This window comes from Bombina bombina, chromosome 1 (assembly GCF_027579735.1).
Source record: "Bombina bombina isolate aBomBom1 chromosome 1, aBomBom1.pri, whole genome shotgun sequence".
Classification (NCBI taxonomy): domain Eukaryota; kingdom Metazoa; phylum Chordata; class Amphibia; order Anura; family Bombinatoridae; genus Bombina; species Bombina bombina.
Window position 1 is genome coordinate 1,038,843,869 of NC_069499.1, and position 12,795 is coordinate 1,038,856,663.

At 40.3% G+C, this 12,795-nt stretch overlaps 1 protein-coding gene across 1 annotated transcript in view; it reads right to left on the reverse strand.

Annotated features, from left to right (window-relative positions):
• Positions 1–1,722: 1,722 nt before the first annotated feature.
• Positions 1,723–12,795, reverse strand: part of KCNS1 (potassium voltage-gated channel modifier subfamily S member 1) — a 37,084-nt gene continuing 26,011 nt past the window's right edge. Inside the window, exon 2 of the mRNA XM_053693467.1 lies at positions 1,723–2,112. Coding sequence (XP_053549442.1) covers positions 1,723–2,112 — 390 coding nt within the window. The remainder of the gene's footprint in view (positions 2,113–12,795) is intronic.

A 12,795-nucleotide genomic window follows, 5' to 3' on the forward strand; every position in this document is an offset into this window, starting at 1 on the left:
AATAATGTAGCAGGTACTTTGCAACATGAGGGCGTGGCAGTTTAGGGTTAAATAGTGTAGTGGGGTACTTTGCAGTGGGCTGTGTGAGGGTTTAGGGGTTATTAGAGTAAATGGCTTATGGCGATTCAGGTTAGCATGCAAGTATGTTTTTTTATACTTTTCTTGCTTCGTTGAAGTCTATGGGGAGTACTTTAATGCGGTCACAATATTCTAACTTCGGCTCTTTGTGCGTGTCATGTTAACACACAAGCAAAAAAAATACTTTCAACTTGTAATACGCAAGCTTCCCGACACGCGCAGACAGCCAAAAGTCGAGTGGAGTTAGCATGCAAGTGGGAGCGGTAATTACCGCTCCAGTTGTAATCTAGCCCTTAATAATTTTTTTCTAATCCAAGTTTTATTGAAAATTGTTTTTGATACATTTTACATTAACTTATATAAGTATAATGACATTGTATATAGGCGGATTCATAAATATTAAACAAATAATAATATAATAATAAAATTAATAACAAATTAATACTACATAGGTACTCCCTTTGGTTTAAGCCTAGACATTTAATAATTTTAATAAAAGTTACGTTTTATTAACAATATGCAACAAGCAATATAGAGGATGTGCACATAAACTCATATTTCCTATTTACATACACCTGCACATAGACCCCTGATTTGAAATAAAAGTGTAACTGTGACTGGTTACCTTATTTTAAATCTTTTATAAGGGTGCTAAAGCTCCCTGGTGCCCAGCAACGCAGGTCATCGCTATTACTATGACATCAGCATATATTCCACTCTTTCGAATGAGTGATTTCATGTCCCACTAAGCAGCTAATGTGGGGCAACAGGGGATCTGTAATACACTCCAACTCCAATACTATGCCCCTGATATATAATGGGGCCCAAGTGACTCGTCATTTAAGAAGAGCTTTCCCTCTTTCAAATAACAGATCATCTGTTTATTTGTATTGCATAAGTATGAGATAAATGTTTTGTCCTCCACCTCACTACACATCACTTGGTGCTCGGTGTTGCAGGTTCTTCCCCTCTTTCGAATACAGAGTGGGAGCTGAGCTAAAGGCTTCATTACAGAGCCCAGGAGCAATACGGAAGTGCCTCTGACTCGTTATTTAGTACCTAGAGAAATAGCAAGTGGGTTAATGGACAGCTCAGTCATGTCCTCCTCACCAGGCCGCTAGGTTGCAGATGTGTCTGAGTAACCTACATCATTGAAGAAGTTGGATTATGGTCCTTTAGACCAGAGATTAACCTGTTAAATTAAAAGACGTGTGGGTTGGCATTTAAATAGTAAGACTTTGAGAAGAACCTACTTCCACTTTTGTAGTTGTAGTGCTGACTCTGGGAAATAAAATGTTTGATTACACAGAAATACCAATGTATGCTAAGCTTAACAACAAGGTTTTCAGTGTACATCTTTCAGAGTTGATTACAGATCAGGGCTTTAAAATATCCTTATGTGTACAAACTCAATACCTGAGCAACTTATTTACTGAACTGGGCTCACAAAGTTGTTTTCTTAAACCTGCTCTATATCAAGCTCTCAATGATCCCATTGGACAAGCCAGCTTTCTACTATTTATTGTGGTTAAACTAACAGAAAGATAATAGGCTCACACAAGAGCTCAAAATGCCAAAATATATCAAATGTCAGCCACTTTTAATAGAAAACCGATTCTTTTGTTTTTTTTCCCAAGAGATTTTTTAAAGCTCTGCAGAATTGTCAGTGTATTTGTCCTCGGTTACGTCATTGTCATTGGTTGTCCTTCTATCACTGTTTCTCACAGCATTCTCAAGAGCTTTTTGCTGTCGGTAAAAGTGCGAAAACTTATTAAATATAATTGTTATAGGCAGAGCCACGACCAATATCCCTCCTAAGATACAGCCAGAGGCAGCTAGTTTTCCTGCAACAGTCGCGGGCACTACATCTCCATAGCCTACAGTGGTCATGCTCACTGTTCCCCACCACCAACAAGAAGGGATTGTGTCAAATCCTGTGTCTTCATCCTTTTCTGCAGTATATGCCATTCCAGAGAAAACAGACACGCCCACTGCCAGATAAAGGAGCAGAATTCCCACTTCTCTGTAGCTATGCTAAAAAAGAAAACAAAAAATAGCATTAATCATTCAAAAGAACATGAAAAACTTTAGTTTTATGTACTGAGTTGGCTTTATTGCAGGCAGTTATTTTTACTGAATAGTTATACACAAACAATACACCATGGGGGGAATTTATCAAGAGGCAAATTCTATTAGTTGCAGTCTCCCTCATCTGATATTTAAACCAGAGTTGGAAGATACTCGTGGAATGATAAATATGGTGACTGAAATTCACCCCGCAATTAGTGAACTCGGAGAGTCAGGTTCACTACATATTAACCTTGCACAATAATAAATCTGCCCCATGGTCAAGTACAAAATTCTTTACATTGAATCTAGCAGGAAATGAATGAGGTACATTGAATGAAAACTACCCCAGTTAGTGAAGTCTATTATGTGTATTACGTATGATGAAGTGTATAATAGGGTTTGGACTTAGTAAAGCGAAACTTCAGTTTTATAGCATATTATGTAGCAAATGGTCTCCACTATGCAAGAGGGGCCGCTCTTGGACACCTTAGCTTATAAAAAAATGAGTACGTGGGGAGGTGGCGTTTGTCTTGGCCAATCATGGGCCATAGTACATAGAGGAGAAAGGTGAGCTCAGCGGGCAAGAGCCGCTTGTAATAAAGGGGGGGGGGGGGAGAGTGGGGAGCTCTCTAGTCTGCCAAAGCATAGTTATGAGAGAGTGGAGAGGGTGGGCTTATAGTAAAAATAGTGGGGTGAAGATGTCTGAGGGTAGGGGTCTATAGAAAGATAAAAGTATGGCAAGATATTTACACTGAGTCTCCACTATCTGTTATCCTGAGCCGGGTTCCAATCAGAGCGTGAACATTATAAGCTATTACATGCACTAATTTGCTATATCCCATTATTAAAGATCCTGGAGTTCATAAAGGAGGGTGGTTAACCCTGTAGTGAGTGGTGAAAAAACACAATCCATGGGTACTGAACTAACTGCTTATTGAAGGTGTATAGTGTTAAAATATATCGAACTGACTTACACCATAGGTCTGCCAACCCATGCTATGTAAATGGTACAAAACACAAAAGCATCAATCACAAATTCTGTACCCAATGTAGTGAAAGAAACAGTAGTGGCTCATGGTGAACTTACAAGTTGATCCTGACCAATGACCATACAATAGTGATGCTGTAGTGTACAACAGGGAGAGGAGAAAGGTCAACGCCCCTGATCTAATACAACATAAGAATGAAGTAATACGATCGGCTACCAGCATAAATAGCCTGAGAAATCAACTTTCATCAAATTGTACAACAAATGGATATAAAAATATAGTTGGCTGCAAACCTTTATGAGCTGACGCTGACCACTTCATATATAAGATAAGTAAACCAGGTTAAATAAAGGGCCAACAGCTCAACCGCTGTCTAGAGGGAGTGACATTCCAATGGTTGCTAATAAACCTTTATGAGGAGAATGACCCTGGGATGTTAATTAATTAGATCTTATTTATTTATCATTGCAATATGTAGTCGAACCTGCAGGCAATAGAACTATTGGGTGAGAATGTATGGGATGGAGAATAATTACAGAAGTGATCTAAAGAATAGTAAATAATAACTGCTCGATATAGGGGAGTATGTGAGGAAAATGATGCTAGTATATATGTTCTAAGCTAGGAATCACTGAATTGTATATTGGGCTCAATTTGGGTTTCTGTTCTTAAAATGTCAGTTGAAGATATGGTATAATAGAAGTATAAGGGAGAACTAAAGTCTCCTAATAGGATTTGCAGTAGAAGGAAATTTCTGCAAGGGGATGAGTAATGGGTGATTAATCTCTAAATATATAATAAATAAGAACCCCCTTTGGGAGCTATGAGTTTACGCTCCGATATTAAAGTATTGTGGGACATAGGGCTCATGCAGTCTAAAGACCATAAGAACACCATTATCCTTATTTTAGTAATCAGCCTATTCTAACTAAAGTTAGACTTGTGAAAAACAAGGCAAACATCGTTGAGGATATAGGTAGACCCCTTATGTCCGGTCTTGAGATCTTCATCCTGGGGAGTAGTTAGGTATGAGACCGTGTCACAGCAGATAATATATACCAAGTAAATGAACTAAGGATGATCTCCTATCATATAGTAGCCTCTTATGTTACAAATTAAAGGGAGGAGAGGCTCCTTACATTAGGAGAATCAAAAAGTTGCTAAACCCAGGAAAAATGAACAATTTAAAATAAATTAAGTTAGCCCTCTGTATGTCAGCGGTAAGGGGTGCATCTAAATGTATTATTGACTTTAAATGGGGTAAGTAATCTAAGGGGGGATGAACACATGCCTATGCTATTACCCCTATGTGTTCTGATGTGAGAGAGAAGTTTCAGTTGGTAACAAGTGTTAGTGAGGGTAATTGGAGAGTTATTGAGAACTTATAGTGGTGCTATAATGGATAAGCATTTGGGTCATTAAATTGATGTGCTATCTTAGAATGCATACACCAACCCCTTGATCAAAGGTGTGATCTTAAAAGCACAAATTGGGCTCTCACATATGATAGTTAGGGATATAAAAGAAGTGTGAGTTTAAAATAAATAAATGCTTATATACCCATACTGTATTATGGAGCGAAGTGTATGTGACCTCTATGCAGCTGTGATTCTCATAATGCTGCAAGTAGTCTCTTGAGTTATCAAGTGGTAAGTTGAGGCACCCGACCTCTCCAGGGAGGCCAGCCGCATTCCCATACGGAGCCGTTGAGGGCAGTGTCATTCCCACCATGTCCGGGAAGACTGTTGCAGGCTTCGTTGTTAGCAGATCAGGGCATATTGTGAGTTCTTGCGCTAGATGCTGTAGTGATAGGAGATGGGCTGTTGAAGCTTTTGCGCTCGTCTTTAAGTCCGGTACAGAGGTTAGTGGTGTAGTAGTTTCCCAAAGCACTATCTTCAGGTCATCAAATCTACGACTCATCAGGCTGTCAAAGGCTTCCAGCTGAGCTAGTATAATTGCTTGGAACTCTTCCATGTTTCTGAAGCAGCTGCTTCTCCTGGAATGATACCAAGTAAACAGCAAATATAGCTAGGGTTTCACGTAGGTGATAAGATGGCTGCTCCCTAATGGCCACTGCGATTACCTTTGCGGGGATAGATTATGTCGATCTCCTGTAGTCAAATTGCTAAGGGTTTGAGGTGTCTCCCTGGTACATATACCCCACCTTAGCAGCAAATTGGACTGCACGGAGCAGTCAGAGATGAGTAGATTGTCGGAACAGGTCCGGAGCTGTTGTGATAGGCGACCTCTCAGATGCAGAGCTTGCTCCGCCACTCCAACATTTTTTTTTTAATAAATGGTTTTGTCTGGTGAAAAAAATAGTTACTTTTTTAAAAACGCATGTTCCTGTCCTGAATAAGTCAATGTTTTTTATTGCCCATCTTGCGACACCAATAGTGTTTCTGGAGTTCTCCTTATCAACCAATAAGCATTAGTAGAAACTGATATTGCTGTTTTAGTTTTACTTTACATTTAAATTGCTTTTATGTAACATTTCTTTACCCATAAATATTTTTTTTTAAAATGCTTCTCTATCATGTACATGAGAGAAAAAATAAAATACATAAAAAAAAGCTTAAAGTAAAAAACAATGTATCAGCAAAATCTAGTTAAACACAAAAGGCCAGATTACAAGTGGCGCTTTCACTCTCTCGCAAACATCGCATCGACATCATATTAGAAGTTGAAAGTAAAATGTTTGCATGTGAGTGAAAGCTGATGCAAGCTAACTTTATATATACAGTATATATATATATATATTTTTTTTATTTTTATATATATATATATATATATATATATATATTTATGGGTATATACAGATATATGTATTTAGGAATATCTATTTAAAAATACATAGATAGAACATTTCCCCTATGGGAAGAACAGAGGAATGTAAAATATTTACAGTACATGAACACTAAAACACATATTAAAATTGAAGTAATTTCCCCCCCATATGTGCAGGTATTTGAGTGGAAAGGGCTCCAAAGTACAGTATAAATTAATATGTATATATATATATATATATATATATATATATATATATATATATATACACACGATACAGGAGTGCCACATGATTTCAAGTGTGTTTGCTGATTTTCCAAACAGAGGAAAAGTGACAAAAGGACAGAACTCCCATATTGTGATCATCATGTACCATAATGGAACACTGTGTGTAGCATGCAATGGCGTTAGGCAGCATAAAGATAATTGTAACAAATTATATTGTGGGGGGGGGGGGGATACAAAAGCATATATCAATATAAAACTAGAATGGATACTTTTTGTTAGAAAATGTTAACATATTTCCTTTATGAAATGGCATTCAGTTTCATGAAATATGTGATGGGAGCTCTGTTGGCTCATTACTTTCTAGCGGTCTAACAGAAAGATTTCCCTGTGGTTTTCCAGTAGTGCTATTCACATAACAATGAAATGCTAGATGTGTGCAGTGATATGGAAGCATGTGTATGGCATCCTTTCATTATTAAAAATAACATGCAAAATATCAGTATGATTGGAACCTATGTAACTGAATACAAGTGGCCCTCGTTTTACAACGGTTCAATTTACGCCGTTTTAGAATAACAACCTTTTTTCCCAGTCATGTGACTGCAATTGAAAAGCATTGAGAAGCAGTGCATTTATTAAAATAGCCAGTAGGTGGAGCTGTCCGCTTATGTTGCAGCAAAGCCAAGCAAGCTGAAATTAATCAGTTTAACCAGACCTGGGCTATCGAGCAGATTTCAAACTAACATGATCTTCCTGTCTATAAATCAGTCCAGATTGGAATGCATAGAAAGAACTGTTTGCAGAAAAATGCAAGTGAAGTCTGTGTTGTGTGATTATTTTATTAGTTTTATAATGCTGCTTAGCAAATGTTTTTGTTCATTTAACTTAGTTTAATTATATATTCTGTGTTGTGTGATTATTTTATTAGGTTTATAATGCTGTTTAGCATTTAAAGTCTTCATTTCAAAGCTTTAAAAATAATGTATTAGGTGTTACTTATGACAATTTTGAGAGGGGCCTGGAACCTATCTCCCTCACTTCCCCTTAACTTACATTATAAACTGGGTTTCAATTTACAGTGCTTTCGATTTACAACCATTCCTTCTGGAACCTAACCCCGGCGTAAACTGAGGGCTACCTGTATACTTTTCAAACCGCCTAGCATTTAGACATTGCATGATTAGCACATGTTCTATTTAGTGCCCTGGTAACCGAGACCCACATCTGCCCCCCCCCCCCCTCATTCTATTCCTGACTTTATTTGATTAATGGAAAAAGTAGTTTCTGTTACCCTCTTTTATTATAAAACAAACTTCCTGTGGCTTTGTCAATACTTTTAGATTAAAATATATTAATAGACGTCTAACACATAAAACTTTTAAAAGACTGAGATAACAATATTTACTTTAGGAAGCTTTTTTTTAAGTATATACCTTTGTGAGCGATAACATTCTTATTTTTATCTTTTGGGGGTTTTCATTTATAGCACCTATATCAAAAGCACTTGAAATATTGACACAGGAACTCACATTTTAATAAAAGATCTACAGTTACAGCACATAGTTAACATGCACACAGGAACATGTTTAAACTAAAGTAGCCTTGATGTCATATTCAACATCAATACAAATTTTTTGGTGAAAAGTGAAGTTAGATGTCTTCTTAAATGTCAAATACTTATTATTAAGTTTCAGATAGTATTCAAAGCAAAGAGGATACTATGCAGATAAATTATTTTAGTTGTTTAAATATTAAAAGAAAATAGTAAAGTTTGAGTGTCCATAAATCCAAGGGCACTGCCATGTTGTAACTTAGGTATTCCTCTCTGCTGAGGCCAATTAGAAAAGTTATAAATAGGTCACTAGAGTGTACAACCAATAACTGTGTGGAATATAGCAGTGTTGAGTCTGAAGCTCACGTTTGCTTCCATGCACTAAGTTGGAGAGGCTGCTTTGGTGCCGTTGTGGTGCCTGCTTACCCCAAGTAACAAAGCAGCAGTCATACAGCCATTGCTATTTTACCTCTTTGTCACCTCTGAGGTGGCTCAAACTCGCTTGTTCAGAGTGATTGAGGCCCTGCTTTCACTCAGGGGACACACTGCAAAAGGAAATACTTGCGTAGTAGTAAATAACTACAAGCAGTGGAGTTCCCAAGTAGACTTGACCGTCCGTACCTTACTTAATATTATTAAACTTTTTTTTAATTTATAATTTTTTATAAAAACATTTCTGGATAAAAAATTCAGTGAGGAAGGAACATTTGTGGAATATGTCGTCGGGGTCATCAAATTTCTTTTGACTCACAATTATTTCGAGTTTGGAGGGGAGTTCTTTCTCCAGAGACGTGGGACAGCTATGGGGGCAAAGTTTGCCCCCCTATGCTAACCTCTTTATGGGTTGGTGGGAGCTGTGCCACGTCTTTGGAGAAACAAACCCTCACAGACGAGAAATTTTGTGGTATGGTCGCTTCATAGATGACATGCTCTTCATCTGGAAAGGCACAGAGAAGAGCATGTGTGCATTTGTAGCCTACCTCAATGAAAATGAGGTTGGCATAAGCTTTACCGTTGAGTCACATGAAACAGAAATACATTTTCTTGACCTCACTCTTATGGGCAAATCAGATAGAAACATAGAAGCAAAGATCTACCGTAAGCCAATATCAGGCAACTCACTACTCCATGCCTCTAGCTGTCACCCACAAAGAGTATTTGAGGGAGTAGCAAAAGGACAGTATATACGGTTAAAAAGAAATTGCACAAGTGATGGAGAGTACGAGAGGCAGGCTGATGATTTAATAGTAAGATTGAAGGAGAGAGGGTATAAACACTCTACCATCCAGAAGGCGAGGCGAGTAGTCAAAACATTGGATAGGGACAACCTTCTCAAAAAGTCTAAATGTAAGCAGATTAGTGAAATAGAGAGGCATAGCAACAAGGTATTGTTTACCACTGAATACTCCCGTCAATATACCCAGATTTGCAAAATAGTGAGGAAGCATTTCCCTTTAATTGCAGCAGATGAAGGTGGAATTAGATTTACCTACAGGAAGGGTTTGACTATTGGAAACATTGTGGCACCCACGAGGCTTAAGAACACGGTTGTAGACAATTCAGCTTAGCTCCGAATGAATGGAATGTATCGTTGTAACAACATGACCTGTGTGGCTTGTGTCAAAGCATCTATTGGCAACAGTTTTAAATCATTGGTTACAGGAGAGACATTTCACATAAAAAGCTGTCTTAACTGTCGTTCCACTTACATTGTGTGATGAGAGCAGGATGTGATGTCACTAGTATGTGGGCGGGGCTTAGGTCCGGTGTCTGTGTCGCAGTTAGTTTAGTACAATCAACCTGTCTGGATGTGTATTGCTATGCTCTGTAATAAAATAGAGTTGTACCATCATTGCTGTGTCCTGCATATGTCCTGCATCTCATGACATGGTGTCAGAAGTTCTGGACTGCGCTTCTGTTCCTGATCGATTGTAATGTCAAAGTTTACCCCACCTGAGCCTTTTGACTTTTCTCAGTCTGCAGCTTGGCCCACATGGCGTCAGCGGTTTCAGCGCTTCAGGATTGCATCCAAACTGAACAAGGAGAGTGGTGAAGTACAAGTTAATTCTCTTTTATACTCTATGGGGAAAGATGTAGAGCCAGTGTTCAATGCTTTTACTTTCCAAGAAGGGGAAGAAGTTAACTTTGATATAGTTATGGATAAACTCAGTGCCCACTTTGTGCCCAAAAGAAATGTGATTCATGAGAGAGCTTGTTTTCACAAACGTAATCAGCGTGTGGGAGAATCTGTGGAGTCATTTGTGCGCAGCCTGTATGAACTAGCTGAATTCTGTGAGTTTGGTGTTGCTAAAGAAGAGCAAATCAGAGACAGAATAGTTATTGGAATTGCAGATGCTGAAGTCTCCCTGAAGCTGCAGTTAGAGCCTGATTTAACGTTAGACAGGGCTATTAGGATGGCCCGCCAGAGTGAACTGGTGAAAAAGCAAAGTGCTGATCTGAGGTCTGAGAGTATTGTGGAGGAAGTGCAACAGTCTAGGAAAATTACTAGTGAAAGGCACAGTGTGAGCGGTAGATCTAAAGTACTGGAAAGGCCTAGAAGTGGATGGGCGCAACATGGCTGATGCACACGGTGCTACCGGGCTCATGATCAGAGTGCTATATGCCCGGCCAGAGATAAAAGATGCAGAAAATGTAACAGAATAGGCCATTTTGAAGTGGTGTGTAAAACTGAATACATTAAGGAGATGCAGGTGGACAGTGACCAGGAGGGTCAGGAAGTGTCTTTTGTGGGGTCTGTTGTGGAACGGACAAGCTCAGAGGAAGATTGGAAAGTTACTTTTACTGTAATGGGAGCCAAAGTTGATTTTAAGATTGACACAGGAGCAGATATCACTGTAATGTCTTTTGCTGAATTTATGAAACTGCCTCGACAGCCCCAGCTGGCGAAGGTTACTACAAATGTCCATAGTCCTGGTGGCCGCATTGATTGTGTGGGGAAATTTCTTGCCAGCTGTGAGTACAAACAAAGGAAGTTCACCATGTGGGTGCATGTGATCCGAGGTCAGTGTGTTAACAGTTTATTGAGCAGAAAAGCAGCCTGTGACTTGGGCCTCGTGGCCAGAGTGAATGAGATCTCTGAAGATATGTTTGGCGAGTTGGGCCTACTGAACTGCAAACCTGTCCGTATAGCACTTAAAAGTGACGCAGTCCCATACAGTATTTCTACTCCTCGTAGAATTCCGTTCCCGCTCATGCCTCAAGTGGAGAAAGAGCTCATGCGCATGAAGTCTATGGGGGTTATTGAAGAGGTTGTTGAAGCAACTGATTGGTGTGCCCCCATTGTTCCAGTTGCAAAGAAAAATGGAAAGGTGCGCATCTGTGTGGACCTGAAAAGGTTGAATGAGGCAGTGAAGAGGGAGAGATTTGTGCTGCTGGCATTGGAAGATATAGCCCCGAGGTTGGCTGGGGCGAAGTTCTTTTCCACATTAGACGCTTCTAGCGGCTTTTGGCAGATCCCCCTGGATCCAAAGTGCCGCAAACTGACTACCTTTATCACACCGGTAGGTCGGTTCTGCAGACTCCCCTTTGGGATATCCTCCGCTCCTGAAATCTTTCAAAGGGAAATGAGTTCTCTCCTGAGTGGCCACGTGGGCACAGCGGTCGTCATGGACGACATTCTAGTGTATGGGTCTACAGTGGAGGAGCATGATCAGCTTTTGAGTTGTGTGCTGCAGGCTATCAAAGAGTCTGGGCTGAAGCTGAATAAAGAAAAATGTCATTTTAGGAAAACTGAATTATGCTACTTTGGGCATATCATCAACGGGGATGGCATCAAGCCGGACCCCGAGAAAATTCGGGCTATTGAACAGAGGAAAAGCCCTTCTGATGTACATGAGCTGAGACAGATATTGGGCCTTGTAAATTACGTGGGCAAGTTTCTTCCAGATTTATTTACAGTTTTACACCCTATCACAGAGTTGCTTAAGAAAGATGTTGCCTGGGTCTGGGGACCCTCACAAGAAAAAGCGTTCCTGCATGCCAAGTCCCTGCTGGGGTCTGCCCCAGTGCTGGGGTTCTACGACCCTTCAAAAAAGACTGTGGTTAGTGCTGATGCAAGCAGTTATGGGTTGGGGGCTGCACTCCTGCAGCTGAATGACAACAAACTACAGCCCATCGCCTACTGTTCCCGCACACTGACGGCTGCGGAGTCAAAATACGCTCAAATTGAGAAAGAGTGCCTGGCTGCAGTTTGGGCTTGTGAGCGCTTTCAGCGTTATCTAGTGGGTTTGGAGAAATTTAGTCTGGAAACTGACCACAAACCGCTAGTCCCTCTAATCAATTCTTATGACATTGACAAAACACCCTTGAGATGCCAGAGACTTTTAATGAGACTGCTCAGGTTCAATGTTCAGGCAGGTGCCTGAGGTGCCGGGGAAACAGCTGGTTGTGGCAGATACACTATCCAGGCTCTTGCTGGCTGCTGCTGAAGAATCCTCCACAGAATCGGATGTGAAAGTGTATGTTGATTCAGTTCTGGCCTCTAAGTCCATTTCTTCAAGGAAACTGGAAGAGATAAAGAAGGAGACATATTTGGACACAGATCTGCAAGAAGTTATAAGGTACATAAGAGAAGGCTGGCCCGAGAGCCGGGCAGCCTGGATGTCTTTAAGTGCTTACCAGCCTGAGAGGTCGCAGCTCACGGAGCTGGAGGGGTTGGTGCTGTTCCAAGACCGCATTGTAATTCCTGTCAGCATGAGGAAAGAGATGTTAAACAGGATTCATGATGGCCACTTAGGCATTACAAAGTGCAGAGAGAGAGCAGCTACAGCTGTGTGGTGGCCTGGGATCAGCTCCGACATTGCAATTCACATGTCTAAATGTGTCTACTCAGAGAAGGGAGCCCTTGATGTCTACTCCACTGCCTGCGGGGCCGTGGCAGAAAATAGCTGCTGATTTGTGTGAACTGCACGGGAAACAGTTTCTTGTTGTGATCGACTACTATTCCAGGTATTTGGAAATTGCACCCCTGAATGATATCACAAGTCAGGCCGTTATCATTCACCTGAAGAGCTTGTTCGCCCGCTTGGGCTTTCCAATGGAGCTGGTGAGTGATAATGGTATGCAGTTCGC